Here is a 23429-nt window from a genome sequence, read left to right on the forward strand (position 1 = left end):
TGATAAGGATAGATGTAGGAAATGGGTGGTTTGGCTCGACACTGACGTCGTTTGCCCCATAGAACGCGGGTCCCTACCTGTCCGACGCGCCTGGTCCGTTCTTAGCTCCATTCAGTTGAACTTCACCAGCTGACGGCGAACGACTGTTCCAGGACATCATTACAGCCCCGGTCACTCTCGACGTGTAATTATAAAGTCCCAAGTCAATCTGTTTGCTCATTATCCTTAAAGACGGTCGAAATTTAAAAAGATGGGCTCCCTTTTCGGGTTGCCCGAGGAGGAGGTCCTGTCACCGCTGCTGGAGAGCTTTCCTGGCCGAGGGCATCAGATCCGATTGCTTGCGACGCTCGTTTATGTGAGTTGCACGAGATGAGGCACCTTGCTTGCTCCGCCTTCTCTGGACCGGGTGGCATGCCTTCTGGGCTGTTGACCGAAAGACTAACTGATTTTTGCTTTCTCAGCCCACTGCCGCACCTTGTCGCAATCTTGTCCTCCATGGCACCGAAGCCACGGGTAAATCAAGCATCACGAGGCGACTGCTCGTGCATCTAGCTGACACGCAGCCTTGTGCCGAAACACGCAGCGGGGGACTCAAGTATGCTGTCATAAACGCCGCACAGTGCATCACGGCCAGACACTTATTCGAGACTATCGTGGGATCGGTCGCAGATGCGTTGAAATTGGATGGGGAACCAGGCGAGACGTCTTCTTCGACGTCCACCACAGCACTTGGAAGACGGAGGCGCTGCGAGACAATGGCGCAGCTGTCTGTAACCGTGAGCACGATGCTGGAAGAGCCAGCCAGAGATCCCACATGGAGGTTTGTCCTGGTGCTGGATGAGGTGGATAGGCAAAGGGATGCGCCACCGACATTGATACCAGCCTTGGCTCGTCTGTCAGAGGTTGTGAGCATGCCTCAAGAAGTCCGCAATTTCCATACATGTCATTTCATGGTACTAACATAAACATAAACCCGTGCCAGATCCCCTGCCTCACCACCGTCTTCATCGTCACGGCACCGCCCGCAGGCTTTCTCCGAACAACCGCCGCCGTGTACCTTCACTTCCCTCCGTACACGAAACCCGAGTTTGTTCGTATTCTTTCTCTCTCTCCGCCGCCTGCGATATCCGGCGCGACGCAACCCGAGACGACAGACCTTTGGACTCGGTTTTGTGCCGCTGTTCACGATGCGTTTGTACGGTCTGCCTCTCGCAGCCTGCCATCATTTCGCCATAGCTGCCAGGCTCTATGGCCGCGGTTTATCGCGCCTGTAGTTGCTGGCACCTACTCACCAAAAGAATTCTCCAAACTGCTGGTAGCAGCACGAGTCCATTTCCAAGATGAATCCCTTCTGAACCCAGGAATCGTCTCAGTCCGCCCTGAACCGTCGCCAGCTACAACGACTGCAACAACAATGCCTACCGCAGCTTCTTCGAGGTCTCTTGGGAGCGCCACCACTTCGGCTTCCTATCTGACCGCTTTGCTGCCCATTGCAGCACGTCTTATCCTCTTAGCCGCATATCTCGCCTCGCACAACGCTACGCGACACGATTTGACGCTATTCTCAACCTATTACCATGGCCGCAAACGGCGTCGTGGCGGCGGCTTTGTCGCCAATCGTGGGACACCCCGCACAAAACGCCGAAGAATCGCGCGGAAACTGCTCGGCGCGCATGCTTTTGTTCTGGAACGCATGATGGCAATATTCGAGGCGGTTCGAAGCGAATGGTCCCCTGATGGGAGTTCTGTTGGAACTACCGGCTTGGATGGTGACATTGGAATGGCTATTGCTACACTAGCTAGCCTCCGACTATTGGTCAAAGTCGGCGCGGGAGACATGATGGATAGATCTGGAAAATGGAGAATAAACGTTGGTTGGGAATCTATTAGGGGCATTGGGAGAAGTATCGGCGTCGAGGTGGAGGAATGGCTCATTGAATAGAAGCACGCGTTATCCCTCCATCATGGAGTGTATTTTTATTTGGGCCTATTCATATGAGGCAGGCCTTGCACATGACCAGGTTTAACCAAGGATGATGATGATGCAAAGTGATAGAAATTTACAAGCCCATGTGGCCTTTTGTGTTGGAACACGTCTACGAAAAAAACCAATGTGCACATGCGATCCCCCGAGGAAATAATTTATCCCGTGCAGCCGGTACCCTGCCCATTTGCTATAAGATGAAGAGAAATAAATACCAAGACGTGCTACACATCATGAGTTTGTGGCCGTGCAGTCAATGCCAATCGGGTTACACGCGAGCAGGACAACCAAAATAAGTCGTCTCACGCAGCAAAATGGGAGTGAGCAAGTTTCGATCCTATACAAAATTCCCAACGCCAAAAGTCGCAGCATACTTTCTGATGCGTCAAGATCCGTCTTCGTCATAGTCGAAATAGCGCATACGCGCGACCGAAATCACCAGGTTCCAACTTCATCCAGCAAGAAACCAAATATAGACCAAAGATGGATTCCAAATATGAGAACAGAACATAATCTCCATTTTTGCTTTTTTGAACATGACCAGGATGAGGGCTTTTGCTACCATGTCCAGACTCTCGAAGTCATATTCATCTATGCACGTTGTGCTCAAGGGCAAGGCCCTGCCTAGCCTCTTCTGACGGAGAAAAGCATTACTCGATAGACCTTTTTGAGCTGTTTCCTCCCGAGAAGGAACTCAAATAGCCGCGGTCACATGGCCGGGTTGTCACGCCATTCATCCCACTTGCTGGCCTGCCAGGCCGCTCTTCCAATGGGAGCAAGGGGGACCCGGTCCGGGACTCAGTCATTAGGCGTGCTTTTCGGTCAGCCTTGTTACTCTCGCTGGTACGATCGTAGAGATACAATCCGACGAAAGTCAAGGCAATACCCACTGCCTGGATGGGTGTTGTTGGACTTCGAAACCACAGAATGGCCATGACAATGACGAAGACCCGCTTAATCAGACTGGCCACAGAGTATGTGACAGGTGAAACCATGGAAAGCAATATAAAAGCCAGAATATTCTGAGCAAAATGGAAGATGCCGTTAAAGATGAATTCAAGGGTCAGACGACCATGATCCATGGCATCGTTCTTATCACTCAAATCAAGCGAGCCATCGTGCAGAAAGTCCTTTAGCAAAGTGATGCCCTCGCTCCAGAACCAAATTGGCATCGTCACAACAAATGCCATGCCGGATGAATAGCATAGCAAGTTCAGCTTGTCCAACTTTTTGGATTGACCTCTGGGGCCTTCTGCCTCGGCCTTGGCAGCCTCGTTGAAAATCTTCTTGGAAACGATATTTTGCGTAACAAAAATGAGGGTCGCTAAAAGCGCTTGGACAACGCCAAGCATTTGCCCTCCATAGCTATGTTTTCCGGAACAGGCAAGCATGACCCCGACCGTCAGGGGAATCAAGGACCAATACGTTGCCTGGGGGTATCGAATGTCGTAAAAGATTCTATAAGCCAGCACGGTAAACAAGGGAGACAGCCCTTTGATGGTGTGAACGAGGGAGACGGGAATTTTGGCAGTTGCGGTTGAACTCAAAAGGTGACCACCAATCTGGAACGCTGCGAGCGGCAGTGTGGCCACGAGTACGTCTCTCGAGGGCTGGCGGATGGGATGTCGAAGAGCGGACACCTTCTCGCGAAGGATTGGGAATAAGGTGGCGAGCCATGCGAGCAAGACGCAGAGGGAAGACACAAAGGCAAACTGGACTAATGTCAAGGTCGCGGGCTTGTCGAAGGCGTTGAGGATGGATTTGGAAGAGGTGTTGGTTAGGGCGGACGATGTATACCACATGAGACAAAGAATCTGTCACAAATGGCCCAAGTTAGCAATTGTACGAAGAAGCTGTACACAAGACGCAGGCGCTCAATTGCAAAAAGATGTAGATGATTAAGGTGGTGCAACGTACGACGAGCTTTGGAGACACGGGAGCCCGAAGGGCATCGGCTATCTCATGCGCATTCTGGCTCACGCTTCCTTTTCTGGTACGAATAGTTCGAATGGCGTCGCTCAAACTCTTTTGACGGCCGTGTCCTCGTTTTGAGGCGTCAGACCAGGGCGAGAGATTCTGACCGTGGCCATTAACAGCTGTTTGTGTGTGACCATTCTCCTTCCGTACGGCGGGGGTTGGTCGACGATCTGAATGTGAAATGGCGCCATTGGGGAGGCCGTAGCCAGAGGCAGGCTTCAGAGGACTGGGAGAGCGAGAAATGCCATTGTGGAAACGAGGCGCATCTACATGGTCCGGGAACTTTTCCATGCTAGCAGACAGCTGCGGACCGCGGGCTGCAAAAGAAAAGGACCCAGGTGCAGGCCCCGAGATGCAGAATTTCCTCAGTGCCGTATCGCGAGTCTGAATACCGGGTCGGTCGCAGATTGGGTCGTGTTCAAGCCGGACCGGGGGATGAGATGCGACAATGGGACAAGACGGGACGCGATCATGCGAAGCGGATCGGGACTCTTGGCATGGAGATGTCGACGTAAGCTCAAGGCTCAACTGGACGCCTCTGACAGGCAAAGCGGACAGGGGCACGCTTATTGCAGCTTCAGAACACCAACAGCCGACGGGTTAAACGAATGACAGGAAGACCACGAATGGACACGAGGATGCCAGTAGCAAAATTACTGCAACAAGTCCATGCTGAGCGGATTTTACGGGACAGAAGATGGGAAGCCAGAAGCGGCTACAGAGTGACGGAGAGCAAAGGCTGAAGAAGGGGACAAGAAAGAAAAGAGAGGCCAACAATTGGTTGGTTGATTGCGTGAGTGCCATCTGCCGACCCTTCAGACATCAAACTTAAAGTAGCACTCAGGCTAGCACTTATGTACGGAGTACTTGGTGCATGCATGACTGATTGCCTAGGACCAACTGTACCAGAGGTACCTAGGTACTTAAGTAGGTACCTAGTAGATAATGGCTGGGGGCGGCTGGCAGAGTGTGTCAACAACCGTGTCTGATGGCACGGGGACTGACTGGCACTGGCGAATGGACTTGAGGCGAGTCTGGTGCTGTCTGCGGCCCCCTGTGTGCATGTGCCCAGCTACAGGCTCCAGTGCACTGGTGGGGTCAACTGGTCTTGGGGACAGCTGGGATTCTTTGCAGGCAATGCAGGGCCAGTTGACGCCTTGCCAGCTTCTCCTTGGCTGCCACTTGGGGCGTCATTACCCGGCAATCTGCCGAGTCGGTGCGTCTGCACGATAAGATTTATCGCGGCTGGAACATCCTGCAAACGCCCAGCTCTTCTTATGAATCATTCAACCCAACCCCCCTCTAGAGAGCGCGGCATACATATATAGACATTCATCTCTCTGCCTGCACGACAACTGGTCTGCGCATTTGCATACCTCTCCTATGACTGGGCGCGCTTGTCTTTGGCATCTCGACTCTTTTTCTTGTCTTGTCGCGCTTCACTTTTGGCCAACATCCCTACACTCCACGACGTCCACAACCTTCTAAACCCCTGGTCGCCAGATCTCGAGTCGATTTCCAACCTCGGTCACGCTTTCGGCTGACCTTATCCTGACTGGTCGCTGTCTCTTTGCGGAATGGGAAGGGACCCGAAGCAGTACATTATCGCTGTCACGGGTCTCTACGCCGTCTTCCAACTTTTGACCCGAACATCGAGTTCCCCGACTTTTTCCAACCAGCAAGGCGGCCTGTCGTCGCAAACTCCCCCTTCATCATGGCGGCCACAAAAATGACCAAGAACCAAATGCGGAGGGCCAAGAAGAAGGAGCAGAAGAAGGCCCAGAAACCCGAGGTGCGACAAAACCAGCTGAAGCTGGTTGCTAATACAGGCCGTGTCTGGAGAGTGAAACTGACATTTGCACAGTCTACAGGCGAATCTCGCCAAGAAAAAGACCAAAAGAAAGATCAAGCAGAAGATGTAGCCGATGCCAACAAGGATGAAATTAACAACCACACCGCCGAACCTCCCGTCACCATAGATGCACCTGTCCTTGACGATTCTCTCGACGAGGACCCCGCTTTTTCTGTGTACAAAGACATATTTACCAAGTTTGGCGCCTCATTGGGGGAGGATGAGGTGGCCAAGGAGGCGAATGCTGGCAACCAAGGCACGGTTTTTCTTGGAGATGATGATGGTATCCCTGACGAGGAAGAGGAAGATGAGAAGCCCAAGCTATCGAAGAAGAAACGAAAGGAACTCAACAAGCTTTCAGTGGCTGAACTGAAGGCGCTGGTGTCCATCCCAGAAGTTGTCGAGTGGCATGACGTGTCTTCGTCTGACCCGCGAGTCTTGGTTCAGATCAAAGCTCAGCGAAATGTGGTACCAGTCCCAACCCACTGGTCGCTCAAACGAGAATATCTATCATCCAAGAGGGGCATTGAAAAGCCGCCCTTTCGACTACCTCAATTCATCTCCGACACTGGAATCACTGAGATGCGAGATGCTGTGCTCGAGAAACAAGCCGAGCAGACCTTGAAGCAGAAGCAGAGGGAACGAGTCGCGCCGAAGATGGGCAGGCTAGATATCGATTACCAGAAGCTCTACGATGCTTTCTTCCGCTTCCAAACAAAACCGGAGCTTACTCGGTTCGGCGAAGTATACTATGAGGGCAAGGAGGCAGAAGTCGACTACCAACACTTTCGACCTGGTGACTTAACCGATGCTACCAAGGAAGCCCTTGGGATGCCGGCTGGGGCTCCTCCCCCCTGGTTGATCAACCAGCAACGCTATGGGCCTCCCCCATCGTATCCAACGCTCAAGATTCCAGGCCTGAACGCCCCTCCACCTCCTGGCGGCTCATGGGGCTTCCACCCTGGCGGATGGGGTAAGCCCCCCGTTGATGAGACTAACCGACCATTGTATGGCGGTGATGTGTTCGGCCTCGCCCAAAACGGAGCTCAACCACAAGCAACACAAGCTCAATTACAGATAGGCGAAGCCGTCGAACGGACGCTTTGGGGCGAGCTGCAACCGCGGGAAGAGGAGTCGGAAGAGGAGGAATCCGAAGAAGAGTCCGAGCAGGAGGAGGATGCTGATGCTGGAGGCCTGGAGACTCCTAGTGGCTTGGAGACTCCCAGCGGTTATTCCACCAACTTGAACGAATACGGCCCTGGCGTGGAGACCTCCGTAGCAGGCGAAATGGACCTGCGAAAAGAGCGCCGAGGCTACGATACCGAGGAATCATCGGCTCCTAGATCGGCATATACAGTCCTGCCAGAACGGCAGGTGCGAGCAGAAGGCTTCTTTGGTAGTGACCGCGTCTATGACCTCAAGGCCGGCCAGCGAGCTGGAATGCCGGTCCTTGGCTCAGAAGATGACTCTCGCAAGCGCAAGAAACCCGGCGATGTAGATGTTGCCCTCGACGTTGATTCATTAAATCAGCATGACGGCATCAATCGGGATGCACTTAGGCAACAGTTTGAAGAGACCCGTAGACAGGAAGGGATCGGAGCGAAGTGGGCTCATGATGATGACCTCACTGATCTTATTGCCGAAGAGAGCCGCAAACGACAACGCACAGAAAAGGAGCGCCAGGAAAAGAAGAAGGAGAACCGGTATAGGTTTTAATGAAGCCACCGCTATGCCAAGCGGATTGAAGCGCTTCAACAGTGATTCTTTTTGTTTTATGACTGGAAAGCTGAATGGGGTCATTTGAAGCCCCACGGTATCGTAAGACGCTGTGTATTTTAAGGGAGTAAAAGCACTCAACTTTGCATTGATTGTGGGTGGTGGTTGTGGTAAGCCGAGGAACCTTTTTTTTTTTTTTTTTTCCAATTTACAGATGGGGCGTTGGAGAGGTTCTTGGGCGTATTCTTTCAAGTTGTATAAGGGGTCTTGCTGGGTTTCAGGGAGTGACATGTAGCCAACGTATATATATCAAGAAAACCCCCTTTCTCCTTTGCCAAATCTCCACCGCCCAGGCACTCTACGACACTCAAATGTGGCCATATTCCAAGGCCAGCTTCCACGAACAAACCTGCAAAAGGGTACTTGGCCTTACGTGCCTTACGTGGGCAACCATCGTACTTTGACGGCGCGCCCTAATAAAGGGAGAAAGAGAAGGAGGATGGATTTAAATGGGCTTAAATTTTTTTTTTCCCATGATGATTGCTATTGATGTGGAGGATATCAGCACCTCCATGAGAAGCTGCAGACATCATCACTCTAATATACACAACATTTCATCATCTTGACTTCTTTTTGAAATCTGAGCGACATACCCCAGTCGCCTCAATTTTAAGACGAGGTTTGGTCTTGGCAAAGACTGTGCTAGCTGTTGACGAATAAAGTCCGAACCTCTAGTCCGAACCTCTGCTTCTGCTGCAAACATTGCAGAGCCACCCTGGTTTCGTTACTGACATAACTGCATCGCTCTTTATACAATCGGCATGGTATAATCGTTTCAAACATGTCTAGAGAAGACAGTGTCAGCTCATCATTCATATATAAATAGACAAAATCAAATGCCAGGAGGTCTTACGGTATTTGAGCATACTAAGAGCCGAGGGCCAATAACGGGAAGCTGGCAAATAGTGCAACCATTGGCGCCTTTGCGAATCTGAGAGACTTTTGGAGATTGCTTGGTGCTGGCCATGTCTTTTGCCCGATCATCGGCAGCCAACATCTCACCATGCGGACTTTGACCCTTTGCAGATTTTGCTCTCGCCTCATTGATATATCTGAACGCTTGCTGCATGTCTTCATCATCTAGAACATCTCGTGCCAATAAGACACTTGAGTGCTTTCCAAACTCGAGCATTCGGTGCTGCGCCCCAGCAAGCCAACCCGCTTTCTCTTCGACAAAGTTCAGCCAAGCACGGGGAAAGTACGCAGCCGAAGTGATATTTTGCCGCAAAATATAGCCGTCCCACTCCCATATATATTCCTTCTCTGCCGCAGTCACATCAGAAAAGTCCGCTATGCTTTCGCGGTGCTTTTGTATTAACCATGTGTTATCGGGAGTGTTCTGAGGCACCTCCTGCCCGGGCTTCAACTTGGCTTTGCTTATGGGATGAAATAGAGGTTGTGGGATGTTGGGAACCAGAACCTTGCTCACGCTCGCCGCCTTGACAGGTCGGCGTAGCGGTGGCTTCGACAACTTTGCGACAGGGGATCCAGACTGAATTCGGTCAAGAAAACTCTTCGTCGGGGACTTGAACACTTCGTCGCCGTCAGGTCCAAGCCGCGACATAGCCCAATTCTGATCTCCAGATATGAGGGCTTGAATGCTGAAGGGGTTTGCGGGTCGCGCAAGTTGAAGAGCTTTTCGAGGAGAAAGCGTCGTCGGCTCTCGGAGGGCGGCTACTCGAAATAGCGGACCCTGGCTTGTAGTTTCGAGCACATAGTTGTACGTTGGATGAGATGTCTGCAGGTGCAGCTGAAGTAGGTCCATGGAGTCATGACACGCGCCGCAAGTTATACAACAATAGAATTCCAAGGATATTGGCTGATCACTTGGCAATATGTATTGCACCCGGCCCTCCCCATTCATTCCAGTGTTAGAATTCCGCCCACGGTGCTTTTTCTCTCTTCCGAGTGCTTGATCACTGAGTACTTTTAGGTTGTATATCTTGTTCTTTTCTCGAGCCCGTAATGAACGGGATGGTGTCTGATCACCAGCAAGCTCATCATCTTGGTCTTGCGGTGATTCATCATCATCAGCATGATCATTAATACCATTTGTCCCGTACTCGCCAGGATGGCTCATTGCATTATCACTGAACATGTCCACGTCGGGATGAATTGCCGTAATACAGGGCATGGACCCTTTCTCGAGCCGTCTCAAGGCCTTGAATCCAGCGGTCCATCGAAGATCAACGTCCATGACATAGTTCGTTTGGTAAGTAGACTGGTCCGAGGGGTATCTTGCCGAGAGGCTCAAGGGGTTCCTCATCCTCCCAAAGACGCTGTCGAATCTGCTAGACAGGATCCAGTGCCGAGTTGTCCCCCATGGCGGGTACAGAGATTGTGTGGGTATGCCAAAGTCTTGTTCGTCTAGGGGTGGCCAATGGGCTGCATTGGCAGCCTCCAGCTCTATGAGCAGCTGGTACGAATCCGACAGATCGAAAGTGCCATCGTCGGGTCGATTAATTAGAATGCTCTCTCTCGGAATAAAGAAGGGTACTGGCAAGTCAACGCGGGCAACGCGGTAAGGTCCGTTTGGATTCTTGAATGTGATCAGGTCACACAGTTGACTCTGGCAATACAGGATCTGTGGCGGACCCGAGCTCATGTCAAACATGGAGACTTTGCATCTCGCCTTGGTGGTGAGAATATCATGAGGGACAGGCGTTCCTTGATATTTCTTGACCTTTTTTGAGTCCTTGTGGAGAATCTTGAGGACCTCAATGCGTAGCGTTGAACCAGACTCAGACAACCGCGGAGATGCGACAAAATGATCAAGGTCGAGTGAGTCGGGGGATGAGATGCGACGGCGCTTTGCTGGCGGCCCGTCATCACTTTCGCCATGAGGCAACTTATGCATGGGCGAAGATATTATGTTTCCCATGACTGATGACTCTTGAAGCGCCCTAACACCCTTGAGCCAGGTACGATGAAGAAAGGGGGCTGTCCGCTGGCAAGGGCTATGCGCCGTCATGTTTGAAGCCCACTCATAGAACGGCGGAGGTGGAGGGAAACGCCAGCAAGTAAACCGCGGGAATAACGTATGCCAAGTTGCCTCAAGAGCATGAAGATGGATGATGCATTGTTTCTGCGGGTTGACAGGAAGTTACTGTTGGTCAAGTGCGTTGCCTGAAGATGTTTACAGTGTGAGCGTCAAACACGCGGATACTGCTGCCAAAGGCAGAGGGGCTGCCGACAAAGGCGCGGTGTGGGGTTCAAGTGAGGAGCAGGTGACGGGCGAGACGATGGTGCGCCTAATGTCGAGCCGTGTAAACGAAGCAGTTGTCAACGAGCTGATATCGTGTCTGGCGATGTGAGAAGTGAGGCTCAGTCGGACGTGATGGCGCATGCGATTGAGCAGTGAGACGCGTGAGGTGCAGGGGAACCTGCTTCCATGACGGCTCCAGGAAGGGTTTAGTGCGGGCAAACGTGAATGGACATGCATGTGGTGGACCTCTCCACAGGGTGATAGCGGTACCTTGATAAGGTACTCCGTACCTCTAGGTAGGTACCTAAGCGCGCCAAGGGGTTTTCTGGTGACTGTCACAAGACAGCTGATCAGAATTTTTTACTTGATGCATTAGACTTCTAATAAATGCACATGTGGTGACAATTTGACCCGTCTTGTGAGAGTTGTGCTGTCACCAGAAACAGGGGCCGCGCAAGTAGGTACTTCTAGTAGTTAAATGGTACTTCGCTCTTTGTGCTCCATGCCGACCAAGACAGGTACACAAGAACTCTGTGCTCCGCACTTTAGTACCTCGATACTCAGTACTCCGTATGCCAATATGTACTCCGTACATCCCGCCATCTGTTCCTGCCCTTCGTCGTCCTTGATGCTGCCGACGCAGGGAGCCTCGCGTACAGAGCTCTGTTGCACAGTATTCTAACATCCTGGATGATGTTGGCATTTCGCATCAAGCAATGCATACATCACGAGTGAATAGACCCCTCCCCTCGCTGCGTTAGAGGCAGGCAATCCCTGAGCTTCAAGCAAAATATCCTACGGAAATACGGAGTATTATCATGACTAGCAGTCGCTCAGCTTCAGTGTCGGGCTGTGCTTACATAACAATCCTATTTGTCGAATTGCCTCGGTTATTGCATGCATTCACACACCGTGAGGTCTAACCCCTGCACGCATCACTTCCCGCATGCGCTGAATGCAAGGCTGCCGGAACTTGGCGACACTCTGAAGTTCAACTTGATACCCCACCAAACCTCAAGGCATGCACATGTTGCCGTCGCTTCCTCCCTCGACGCCAACTTTTTGCGCTGCAGTATCAGTTCCGTGTGATGGTAACATCGAGAGCCTACCTTCCGACCATCAAGATGCTCAAGATTCCGTACCAATGTCATTTGCAACATCCAGCTCATACTCCTGAAGTTTGACGGCCGCAGATAGACACTGGGAGTAGCTGTGTGGAAGATTGAAGATTGAATATCGATTAAAATATTCATTGCCAAACGGTCTGGGTATTCGTACTATCCAATTGAGATCCTCACTGAGAAGCGTCGCCCTCGATACAATATACCGTCGTCACTGGGGCTCAAGTCCACAAGTCCAGCGAAGATGGCCTTGACTCGCAGTTCACGGTCTAGGCGCCCCGACCCAGCTCCCAACCGGCGCAATGGCAATCGCTCGTCACGAATCGCTGCTTCCCGTACGCATATGCGTCCGAGACCCAACTATGCAGAAGATTCATCTGAGTCTGATGACGCATCCGACGCGCAAGCCACCATTGTGTCCGAATCGGCCGGATCGGGTCCAGAAAGCGGCCTCGAATCAAGCATGAACAATCTGGCGGAAGAGCGGGCATTACGATTGGCCGGTCGAAGCGAAAGAAATAAACAGCTCAGATCAAGCTCTAGCAATGAGGTAGTCAAAAAACGACCCCAAGCAAAATCTAGCGCTGGCCCTGTCAAGTCGAGAACTCGGGGAAAACGAAGTCGCCCATGGCCGCCATCGACTGCCAAGAGGCGCAAATTATTGGCACAGGACGTTGCGACTAACAGCCATATCCCAGCTTCGTTTGTTCCGGACTGGCGAGACCCCCGAATCCCATTTGCATGTTGGGTGGATATTTTTCTATATGCAGCCAGAGAAGGATCTACCGAAGTACTTTCAAATAGTTGGCTAATACAGGCCGCTACCACGTGCAAATTATTCGCAGAACCTGCCCTGACTGCCATTTATCGTTGCCCAACATTCAAAAATACCGCCAAGGCAAAACGACTAACACTCCTTCTTGATCGTCCCTCTTCAGGGACGCTGTATAACTATAGGGTAAAGGTCGAGGCCCTGCACATTAACGTCCAGATTGTTCCACAATCGCTTCTCTTCCAGTTAATCAGCCCACTCACCCGCCTTAAAGAGCTGATTATTTACACCCCTATGGATCAACCACCCTACCGAGAGTTAGACAAGCCACTACGTTGGCACTACCCAGAAGATATCTTCCGGGCCCTAGACGCCGCTCCTACTGAGTCCCTTCTGGCTGGCGACAAGCCATTCCCGACTGCCCTGAAGAGCTGGGAGTGGAGCGGTAGATTTCTTGGAGGGTACGTTCCGACGATCGAGGCTATATCGTGTCTCCATAAGACAGTGCCATTCTCACAGCTCACTAGGTTGAGCTTGACCAACTTCCAAGTCCCCTCACTGAAACACCTGCATATCAAGCCCGGCTCTGAAGAAAAAGAACTACAGGCTTACTACGAGGATGGTGCTATGATACAGGCTGTGGCACAGGCCATTGCACCACTGACTTCGCTGAAACATCTTGTCTTTGAATCCTCAACTGTACTCAATGATCGCCTGCTCCCTCTTTTACCAAGGAATCTTGCCCACTTTGAATTGATAAATTGCTGGGAGGTCAGGTCTGAAGATCTGTCCTTGTTCCTGCGCACTCATGGAAGCGAGCTTAGAACTCTGACTCTAATGCACAACCAGTCGCTTGATTTGGGGTTCCTCACGGACTTGGCTGATACGTGTCCCAAGTTGAGAGAATTACATATGAACTTGTCATATTATCGACATCATGACTGTATAAACGATGCTGATCCTATGTACGATCAAGTGTTGCTGCCATCTCAGATTCCGAAGTGGCCTTCCAGTCTCCGGGTGCTCAATATTGAACATATTCGAGATTGGTCGGTGGACACTGCGGAGATGTTCTTTCAATCGATCATCAACAGCGCACCCTTGCTACCAGATTTGCGATACCTAGCAATTAAAACAATGCTTGACATTCCTTGGCAGGCACGCGCGACCATGCGCCGAGAGTGGCGCGACAAGATGGAAAGGGTTTTCCTTCGACCTTTTGTGCCACCGAATCTTCACACAACTCTACGACATCCAGATGAGGATGAAGCGCCGCTGGCTGTGAAAAAAATGTGTTTACCGGAGTCTACATCGCCCTCTCGCCGCAGCAGCAGGATTGCCTCCAACAGTCAAGTCTCCGAAGCTCGAAGTCGGTCCGGCAAATCTACGCGCCATCAGCATGGAAATGTTTCCTACAAAGAGCCCGACACTGATGATGATGAGTTCAATACCTCGGACGGGGATGACGACGAAAACAATACCATTGACTGTAACAAAAGCACCGACGTTCTGTCGCTTGACCAGGACAGGCCTTGCGAGGAATTCTTGCATGGAAAATGCACAACCGTCAATGTTCTGTTCGACAATCAGAAGATACGGGAGTTACAATACAGCATGGAGGACTTTGGGTCTGAAGAGTCGGACTCGGAAGAGGAGTGGGATGGTGATTATGAGGATGATGAACATGTCGTGGTCTTCTAGACATGCGTTGCAAACTCCATGACCTGCTCTCACTCATTCGCTGTATAACCATGTGCTCTTATTCAATTATTGCACGATGGTATAAAATTCGGTATAATATTCTGACTTTGAGTTTAAGTTGATGAACTTGAGATTGGCCGTATCAGCATCACATTTCTTGTAGTCATGTAAGCTGATACCAAAGTGGTAGGAAAAATGGACAGCAAATGAGGGGAGCCTAATAGGCGCAATACAAAAAGAAACGAAAATCCGCACTCAAATAATTGAATCAGAATCAAACGTGCAAAATTTCCACCACCATGCTGTCTAGTTTGTTGAACGGTAACTACTTGGCACCCTCATAGCCAGCAGCGCTGCTACACGTCTAGGCTGTTGACAAAACCCACCAGCTTCCGCCCAGCACAACAACTAGCATAGTCCAAGGTGCAGAGAACGTGAACGTCACTCAACTCCATTATGTGAAAGGCGGGTATCTCTACCACTAAAGTAATCTGCAAGATATATTCCTTACCAATACCCGAACGCCAAGTGCTACCCTTGTACCCAGTATTAGTCCCGACATGCCCCTGGCCCCCATGCGACAGAAAAGAAAAGGGGATGAAAGGGAGAAGCAAAAATACCAAAGAGTTGAAAGCGATACGTATACAGATTTTTTGTCGCGAAAAAAAAAATAAAAATAAAGTCCAAGTGTGATTTAGACACTTCCGGCAATCAAAAGGCAGCACCACCCATGCCTTCTCCAGCAAGATTCTTCATGCTCTTCTCGCTCAGATCACTTCTCAGCTCCCAGGCCCGAGACTCCCGTTCTAGCCTGTCCCACATGTAAAGTGACTTCCGAAGGCGTTCTTGTTTGACACGAAGTTCGTCACGCATCTTCTCCTCCTCATCACGAAGCTTTCTGTAGTGGGGCTCAAGCTCACGAGTTACACCCAGTATAAATGGCGTCATTGTTGGATCGAGCTTCCCGCCAGGAATGAGCGGAGGCATAGTCGCCAGTAAGCTCTGCGCAAGGGACTGCCGCGGACCGTTGCCATGTTGGGACGCCGGTCCTGTAGGGGGGTTGAATGGCCTGCCTTGAGTGGGTGTAGATGAGCCTGCAGAGGGTGCTCCTCTCGGCCCCGTAGGGATGCTAGTAGATCCGCCTGGCGTGGTTGGTGAAGGGGACGGGCCAGACATCTGTCGAGAAGGTGTTTGACTCCAGCCGCCTCGTCCAGGCCGAGAAGGATATCCCCGTTGCGCTACGTACGCTCGCGGACCCGAGGGGGGGTTGGTTGGGCTGGGAGCATCTGAGCGATGTGGCCCTGCTCCGGGGGTTTGCGGGTGCCTAGAGCTTGAGGGCAATGGAGAAGACACAGAAGTGGACAAGGTCCGGCCTGCGGAAGGCCCTGTCGGTGGTGCCCGTAATGCAGCAGGACCACGCGGTGGTGACCTAGATGCAGATGGGGGTTCACATGGGCCTGATCGAGGAGTGTCCCTGACTGAGCCTGAGCCTGAGCCGACGGTGCGATGAGGGGATTGCTCCCGGGACTGTAATGGCGATCGTGCCCTGAGGGAGCCCGGGTGCGGAGAGGCCCTTTCCGAAGGAGGCTGAGAGGTAATCGCTGATGAGATGCCCGATTCACGAACAGGTGAAGCCCGTCGATAGGTCTGATATCTCTCACCCACGCGGCTTTGTGAACGCGACCTCGGTCGATAAGATCCTCCTCTGGCGCCTGAAGATGCCATCTTCACCGGCGGGCTTCTTTCACGCCTGTCACGGCCAAAAGGCGAGCGTGATCTCCTTCTGTAGTGATTCATCAGTTTTAAATTCCCAGCAAGTCTAAATTATACCTTAGGACACCAACCTTTCATCGCGCCTGTCAAAGTCACGCTCCCTATCACGCATGCGATCCCTATCCCAATCTCGGTCCCTATCACGAAGGTGATCTCTGTCCCTGTCCCAATCGCGACGTGGAGATCGAGGACGATCGTATCTGTGGTCTCGAATAGGGGATCCTCTTCTGGAGGGACTGCGCCGTGGCGGAGGGGATCGTCTTATGGGAGAACGCGTGCGTTCTCGTCGCCGAAGGGGGCTTTCACGATCACGAGATCGATCGCGTCGAAATCGATCGCCACTTCTTGAGCGCCGCCGGGGTTGGTATCGCCCAGGCACATAGCTGTCGGACCCGGACATCATAGGACTTCTCGGACGAGGACTTCTTGGGCGTGGGCTCCGTGGTCTATCTCTGATAGGACTTCTAGGTCGTCGAGGAGATCGATCTGCCCCTGGCCCACCACCTCTTGGGGTTGGTCTCCAAGATTCACCTGCACCATATCGGACGACCTCGCCATCATCATATCTGCATGGGCCAGTCAGTAAAGTTCAGAGCACTTCATAAACGAGAGAAGCCGGCCAGTATTTAGCAAAACTGGCTACGAAACAGCATCTTTCATTTGTTGGAGGGCGAATGCGTTCAGATTTCACGCAGCCTGGAGGTACGGGATGAAGTCGGACCAACAACTCGGGTATCTATGAAATAAAGTGAACAGTGGGAATAAACGATAAACTCTTACCTGCGACCTCGCGAATCCCGGTCACGATCCATACTGAAGGAAAAGGGCAGTGCCACACTTCTGCCCGGGCACGCTTTGGTCGACCAGAAACAGAAATTTGGAAAGCTGAACCTTTTCTGCTCACCAGAGGCTGCAAGTAGAAAAGTCCACCGGTGGATCTCTCGACAGATTCCGGGTACAGTGTTGCTACACAGTGCAAAATCAGACGAATGGTCACGGTCGCACAGTACATGTAATGTCCATCAACGAATTAATATATGCCAACACATAGAAACTATCTAGATACGTAGTCCTGATTCATGGCATAGGAGTGATAAACATGAAAAATGTGAAAATGGAAAACATCGAAAATCGGCCTGCAGTAAAATTCCCTTTCCGCCGTACTCGAGACTGGCCACACCTCAACACCATATTCTGAATGCATCCAAGCCTACCTCCATCTATCATGGGTGGTTTCGCTCACGAAAACAGGCTCCCAAAGTTTTTTTTTTTTTTTTTAATTTAAATAATCAAGCCGACGGAATCTTCAGCCTGCTCTCACACCACCAATCCCATTCCCATCATCTTCATCCTCTTCCTCTGTGGTATCTCCTCGACTTGTAGCTGAGACTCGTGAGAGTATCCATCCTTGCACTTCGTCTGCATGCTCCTGCATCATCTTATTGAGGCCGAGCTTGGGACTGCGAATAACGGTACCGAATCTTCGCTTTTGTACCTTCTTGGTCAAGTCATGGTCGGACCAGCATGCGTGGTCGCCCGCAACATAGACCCTAGAATTCTCTTTGTACCAAAGTGAGAGATCTGGGTCGATGTCGGACTTTACCGGACGCAGGTTTCCTGTGACAAAGTTGACAACGCCAGATAATTTCGATTTACAGTCTTGCAAAGTTGTTAGAAATCTGACCATAGGATATAGTATAGAAAGTTCCTACCTCTGTTGATTAAGAGTACCTTGACGCCCAAATATGCGTTACCTACTCCCATGAGGAATATTTCGTCGGCGTCGTACAATTGTAGGAAATTATCCCAAAGATAATTCATCAGCTGTTGGACTTGTTCTTGAAGGATTCGTTCTCTATAGCCCGGAATATAAGAGTCCGTATCCTAATTCTGTGTCAGAAGTCTCCGATACTTGCAACTTTTCGCAATCTAATGTTGCATACCTCGTCATTCGTAATGTAAGCTGGTACATTGATATCCATAATACCAAATTTCTGGCTGATAGCCCAGTCAATATACCGAGTTACCCCATCCACCTATTAATGTCAATTTGCGAACGAGGTCGAATCATTCAGAAAGTCAAAACTCACTACCCAAGCATTATGTGGCTGCAATGAGGAATCAATGGGATCCGGTTGCGCAAGCAATTGAGGGCTTAGTAAACAAGGTGTCAGACAGTCCTGATTTCTACAACAACAGCTACTACTTTTTTTGACAAAGGAGTTACTTACGGGTCGTGGATAATGACCAGCATTCTCCTTGAATTGTGAAGGTTCGGCGTAACAAGGACCTGGTTCTCGAAGGATTTGTACAACTGGTCCCTCTGAACATAGAGAGGAATCATGTTATGCTTCTCCTGTAAAACCAGACGCTGTGCACTCCTTATTACGTCGTGCAAACGGTTGGCGTTCAGGGACTGAACGGCAGGAACGTCGACTATTCCTGGACGCATGCACTCCCAATATGGAGCCTGATAAGCCTGGACCTTGGCCAGTGTCCGTGCAGCTTCCTTGTTGAGTTTGGGTATCGTCATTTTCGGCGGCGGCTCTCCCATGAGGGTTTGTGCGACAGCCACTGCGGAGCTTGAAATTGCAGAAAGATTGTATCCGCCCTCAAGGCATACGGCCACTTTGCCGTCTGCTAGTGACATGAGCATATGTGTCATGTGTGCATAGCACGGAGGTGTGACAAAACATCCCCCCAACTCATCGCCATCTGCGGCATCAAACCCGGCAGAAATAACCACCAGATCTGGATTAAACTCTTTGGCAATAGGCATGATAATCTTTTGGAACGCAGCCATGTATTCACCGTCGCCCATGCCCTGGTCATGCCAGCCAATGTTGATGTTTTTACCCAGTCCAGGACCAGCACCACAATTCTCGATGCCTCCGTCTGGCGTTTCCGGGTTTGGGGGTTTTCCGGGATAGAAGTGTCCATTTTGATAAACATGGATGGAGATATAAAGGACATTTGGGTCCTCGTAGAATATGTTTTGTATGCCATTTCCATGATGAACATCCCAGTCAAGAACTAAAACTTTGCGGCAAATATCCGAGTAATCTTGCTGGCAGACACGAACGGCGACTGGCACATTATTGAAAAAGCAGAATCCCATGGGGGCATCGAATTCGGCATGATGACCTGGCGGTCTGATAACGGCAAAGGCGTTCTTTACCTGACCAGCAACGACGTTCTTGCATGTATCAATGGCGCCGCCGGCAGATAGAAGAGCGGCAGGGTAGGACATGCTTCCCACATACAGCGACTCGCGGCCCTGGTCATATCTCTTGGTCAGTTCACGCAGTTCCGCGGTGCTCAACTTGTCCAAGTGTTCGACCCAGGTCATGTGTTCCGAGGAGTGCGCCAAACATATCTCTTGACTAGTGGCGGGACGGGCAGGAATTCTCCACATGTACCGTGTAGGGCATTCCTTGATTATCTTGGGCAGCTCAGCTTCTGGCCCTGTGTATACCAAGCCGGCTCTTTTGAAAGCCTTGAAGATCTCATGAATGCGCCGAGGGTCTTCGGGGTGGTGAGTGTTTGGGCTAAAATCTGCATTCATGTGCAGTTTCATGCGATCATCGTAGCAGCAACCAGTAGGGAGAAGTCCGCGCCGCCGAAGCTGTTCTAGGGCCAGATCTTGCAGGTCAGGATAGACTCCGTCATCGTAACTGGCCTCCTCAGAGGCAGTGTCGTCGTCATCCTCTGGCCGAACGCTGTTGTCATGGCTGGTTCCGTTTGTCAAGTCCGCGTCCCCCATGGGATGGTCATCTACCTCCATTGCCGAGTGGTCGTCCATTACAGAGCAAATGGCACTATCAGAGCATCAGGCAAAAGCACAGCAGTGAGGTGAGAATACGCAGCCGCAGAGCTGTGATGGCGCCAGTCTGCCAAGCTCAGCTTCCTAGACGACGTGGGATCACCGCCCAGCGGCAGGACCTGAGTTGTACATAAGTCAGCAACAGGTTGATAATGAAGCGTGAGAGGATATTCTGAGTGCGCAAGGTCAGGGTGCTTCACGACTTGACCAAACTTGCGTGTGAGGCCAGCACTGCGGCAAGGCATAGACAGAACAGACGTTGTCGTTTCCGCCCACCCGCCCAAGAAGAATGAGGCACAAAGATAGTTGCAGAGAATCATATCCCGGCAGCGTCCCCGGGGAAGAAGCATGCGCATGGCCTCGCCATGGGTGTGGACAAGGTCTCTTATTTACCTATTTGGGTCGGAGGTTGGTCGTGTTTACTTGACGAGCCTTCCAACTGCGCCAGGATTCGGGTTGGGTTTGAATGCGGCCTGCTGCAGATAAATGTCATGCAGAGCAGCGGCAGAGTATCAGGGGAGCGCAATACATGAAAATAGACGGCGCGCGCTGGGAGCTGCTGAAAGCTGCTCGTTGGATGCAACTGACCTGGCTCCGTTGGGGAGGTCACTCATGCGACTTCGAAGCGTGGTGGTGTCTGGTGTACTCTGGTGTCGTTTGACTAGGTGGTGCACATGTGTGTGTGTGGTGTTTGTTTGTTGGTGCATGTGCGTGTGGCCGGTCTATTGAATGTTCGAGCCAGCCAGGCAATTGAATTCAAAAGCCAGCACTGCTCAGTCCTGGGGCCAGTTTCAAGGCGGGCTGCACTGTAGGCTCTGAATGCTCCAGCAGGCACTTGGGTTGTCTGGTCTGGCCCTTCAATGATGTATGGTCACTGGTGTCTGGGGTCAACTGGTTGTTCTGGTCTGGTCCCGCACCACCCCCAACCACCCGCTAGCACCCAGCGTTAACGCGCCAAACCGCCAAACCGTCGTCACCAATCTGCCACCAGAATTTGAGGGCGGCCAACTGGAACTATTATGCATCACAGGATTCTAATTTTAACAGACTTGTCTTGTGCAAAGCGCCAAAAGTATATGTGTTCTACTATCTGAATAATGGACCTTTCCCTAAAAACAGACAATTGGCTTTAGCACACAATGCACCAGACCTTTTTTATTCAGGGGCTGTCCATTCGGCTAACTGTTGCACAATTTCCACCCAGAACATCAACCGATGTCTCAATTGACAGCACCTAAAAGCGTTGATGATGCCGCGAGCCGGGATTCAACCACCGACAACCGAAAATAGTCGTCTAGGAGCGATCCGTCATCGCCTCGGGGCGAATACCGCGAGTATGACCGGATAAATCTCGACCCTTCCGGTAACTCTCCGGTTGGGCTGGCATCATTTTGCAATCTAAGACGGTCTTCGTCTCGGTCATCATCAAAATCGATGATGCCTCCAACGTCATGCTCTGCCAAGTTGGCTATCCGGTCTAGCCAGCTCCTCTCATCCAAGGCACAACGGACAGCAATCTGGATGGACTCTTGGTCAAACGAGAAGTTGGGGTGCCGAAGCTGAATTTCCGTAATCAGCCGTTTTCGCGGATAGCTGTAGATGTTCTTGAAGTAGTATAATAGGTCCTCGGGGCCAAGCTTTGCATAAGTCTTGACAATACGGCCCCAATGGCTTTGGTCATTCCAGCCTGTAGCCAGGGACTGACTCCTGCCAACATCTTCAACTAAAGGCGTTTGCGTAAAAGTCTACATACCCGCGTTATTATGAATCGTTTTCGCTAGAATGTTCATTACAATATCATACCTGCTGTTGGTTTGGATCCAGTCGAGGACATATATAATGCAATATCATGTCCTTAACAGTTTCCAAAAAGTCCATCAACTCCATCAACTCGCCAGTCGAATGGCGTCGCATCTGACTTGTACGAATATCGTCCACAAATGGCTCGGGGTGACCAACTCGTGGCCGGGGGGAGTCACCGTGAAAATATATGCCATACAGCCACCACCTGTACAATGCCCTTCGAAAACGCACTTGCTCGTGAGGGCGAAGAAAGCGGCAGCCTTCAGGCTGATGAAACCATCGCATTTGCGGAAACAGTCCTTCCCATTCGCGCACTACGCTGCACTGCTTGAGCAGACCGTCAATGTCAAGCGCTGTCAAATGGACAGTATCGAGACTCGATCCCGATGCTGTAAGCGCGTGTCGGGAATGGGTGACCTGCGTGAAATTGCCACCAACGGGATTTCCTGTGAGACCTGGCAAGGAAATTCCGTTACTCAAAATCACTCCTTTATCGCCGGCGAATCGGTGTAACACCACCTTCTTGGGCTTATATAGACCGCCACTGGCAATATCCTCAGCCGAGGCAGTGTATACCTGAACAAATTCGTCAAATGGGCTAAAGTCCCGCATGAGAATAGGTAGCAGAATGTCAACCCTTCGTCGCTGAAAGAAGAGAAAGAATTCCGTGTTTGCAAGCGAAAGCTCTAGAGTGGACTGCAAGTCTAGATGCTGGTATATGTCTAGAAGAATCTCAACGGGTAAGCCCGCGAGGTAGGCGACAGATTTTGGGGAAGCCGTCATTGTACAAGACGAGTACTCAATGACAGTATGATAAGATTGAGGGATAATGGTTTTGTGGTTGTGGTTTTTGTTCAAACAGCAACTGTCTTCTGCTGTTCTGTAATTTTCTTTTCTTTTTCGGTTTTTTTTTTTTTTTTTTTTTTTTTTTTTCCCGTGTTGTTATGTTAGTATTGATTCGTACGTTTAGACGCCCAGAATGTATGAGCGCTTCCTGTATCCTGGCACCGGTAGGAGTGTTTCGCCTTGTGCAATACAAAATATCAAACTCGAACCGACGGAGCAACTAGGTCTTGAAAAGAGTCAGTCTTGGTAAGGTTCAGTGTGAAATTATGTGCATACCTATTTTGAGAAACATGGTGAATATATGCAAGACCCCCAGAGGGCTACAACCGTGGTGGTAAATTACGAAGGCCGGTGTCGACCAATGCCCAATATTCTTGCTATCGGGCTACAAGTCTACTGTCTCAAGGCTGATTGCCGAGAGAGCAGGAGGAGTAGTTTCAATCTTCGCCGCGACCGGAAGGATTGATGAGGAAAGATGTGATGTTGCTGGAGCTTCTAATATGCTCCACGAGTGCTTCGCGATGACTCGATAGGCACCGGAAGCGGGAGTAGCGAGGATTTATTGTCCTGTGACCCCAGCGTTGGGGCTCGAGACTGGGCAGAAAAAGCCCGATAGGGTGGAATTTGAAGTCGAAGCGCATGCGCGTGCCATTTTTGATGGTGAGCCTATCGCTATCGCTGGAGGCATTGCTGCAGGAGCGATTTGGGGGTTTGGGTTTTGTTATTCGTGAGATCAAAAGATCCAGATCCCATGGGAGAGGTCGAGGAAGGGGGAAAAGTGATACGGTAGGGAGTA

The 23429-nt window shown here is 51.0% G+C and overlaps 8 protein-coding genes across 9 annotated transcripts; 3 read left to right on the plus strand and 5 right to left on the minus strand.

The window, feature by feature from the left end:
* The first annotated feature begins 138 nt into the window (after positions 1-138).
* On the plus strand, positions 139-3454 carry J3458_004162 (uncharacterized protein). Its single transcript, XM_066118047.1, has 3 exons — positions 139-355; positions 462-905; positions 983-3454. The coding sequence occupies exons 1-3, from the start codon at positions 251-253 to the stop codon at positions 1940-1942; spliced, it is 1509 nt and encodes a 502-aa protein (XP_065976645.1). The 5' UTR covers positions 139-250; the 3' UTR covers positions 1943-3454.
* On the minus strand, positions 2635-4639 carry J3458_004163 (uncharacterized protein; the record flags this gene model as incomplete). Its single annotated transcript, XM_007816196.2, has 2 exons — positions 3902-4639; positions 2635-3798 (listed from the first exon to the last, which is right to left on the minus strand). The coding sequence occupies exons 1-2, from the start codon at positions 4250-4252 to the stop codon at positions 2635-2637; spliced, it is 1515 nt and encodes a 504-aa protein (XP_007814387.1). The 5' UTR covers positions 4253-4639.
* Positions 4640-5216: 577 nt separating this feature from the next.
* J3458_004164 (uncharacterized protein) lies at positions 5217-7938 on the plus strand. Its single transcript, XM_066118048.1, has one exon. It carries the CDS (start codon positions 5676-5678, stop codon positions 7527-7529), a length of 1854 nt encoding a protein of 617 aa, XP_065976646.1. The 5' UTR covers positions 5217-5675; the 3' UTR covers positions 7530-7938.
* J3458_004165 (uncharacterized protein) lies at positions 5217-10866 on the minus strand. Its single transcript, XM_007816194.2, has 3 exons — positions 8443-10866; positions 8183-8374; positions 5217-7938 (listed from the first exon to the last, which is right to left on the minus strand). Exons 1-2 carry the CDS (start codon positions 10558-10560, stop codon positions 8261-8263), a joined length of 2232 nt encoding a protein of 743 aa, XP_007814385.2. The 5' UTR covers positions 10561-10866; the 3' UTR covers positions 5217-7938; positions 8183-8260.
* A 459-nt stretch (positions 10867-11325) lies between these two features.
* On the plus strand, positions 11326-14388 carry J3458_004166 (uncharacterized protein; the record flags this gene model as incomplete). Its single annotated transcript, XM_007816193.2, has 1 exon — positions 11326-14388. The coding sequence occupies exon 1, from the start codon at positions 12160-12162 to the stop codon at positions 14386-14388; it is 2229 nt and encodes a 742-aa protein (XP_007814384.2). The 5' UTR covers positions 11326-12159.
* Positions 13516-17064, minus strand: J3458_004167 (uncharacterized protein). Of its 2 annotated transcripts, XM_066118050.1 has the most exons (4): positions 16942-17064; positions 16233-16727; positions 15009-16171; positions 13516-14924 (listed from the first exon to the last, which is right to left on the minus strand). In XM_066118050.1, exons 1-3 carry the CDS (start codon positions 16971-16973, stop codon positions 15100-15102), a joined length of 1599 nt encoding a protein of 532 aa, XP_065976648.1. In that variant the 5' UTR covers positions 16974-17064; the 3' UTR covers positions 13516-14924; positions 15009-15099. The 2 variants fall into 2 exon arrangements, with proteins under 2 accessions (XP_065976648.1, XP_065976647.1); XM_066118049.1 differs by having other exon boundaries at positions 13516-16171; positions 16233-17064.
* Positions 17065-17179: 115 nt separating this feature from the next.
* On the minus strand, positions 17180-20721 carry HDA1_1 (Histone deacetylase hda1). The gene is made up of 6 exons (XM_007816191.2): positions 20378-20721; positions 18393-20103; positions 18252-18315; positions 18105-18197; positions 17874-18045; positions 17180-17820 (listed from the first exon to the last, which is right to left on the minus strand). Exons 2-6 carry the CDS (start codon positions 19961-19963, stop codon positions 17468-17470), a joined length of 2253 nt encoding a protein of 750 aa, XP_007814382.2. The 5' UTR covers positions 19964-20103; positions 20378-20721; the 3' UTR covers positions 17180-17467.
* Positions 20722-20987: 266 nt separating this feature from the next.
* J3458_004169 (uncharacterized protein) lies at positions 20988-23416 on the minus strand. Its single transcript, XM_007816190.2, has 3 exons — positions 22910-23416; positions 21788-22859; positions 20988-21729 (listed from the first exon to the last, which is right to left on the minus strand). Exons 2-3 carry the CDS (start codon positions 22568-22570, stop codon positions 21205-21207), a joined length of 1308 nt encoding a protein of 435 aa, XP_007814381.2. The 5' UTR covers positions 22571-22859; positions 22910-23416; the 3' UTR covers positions 20988-21204.
* Between the last annotated feature and the right edge of the window lie 13 nt (positions 23417-23429).

Source organism: Metarhizium acridum (genome assembly GCF_019434415.1).
Source record: "Metarhizium acridum strain ARSEF 324 chromosome Unknown scaffold_29, whole genome shotgun sequence".
NCBI lineage: Eukaryota > Fungi > Ascomycota > Sordariomycetes > Hypocreales > Clavicipitaceae > Metarhizium > Metarhizium acridum.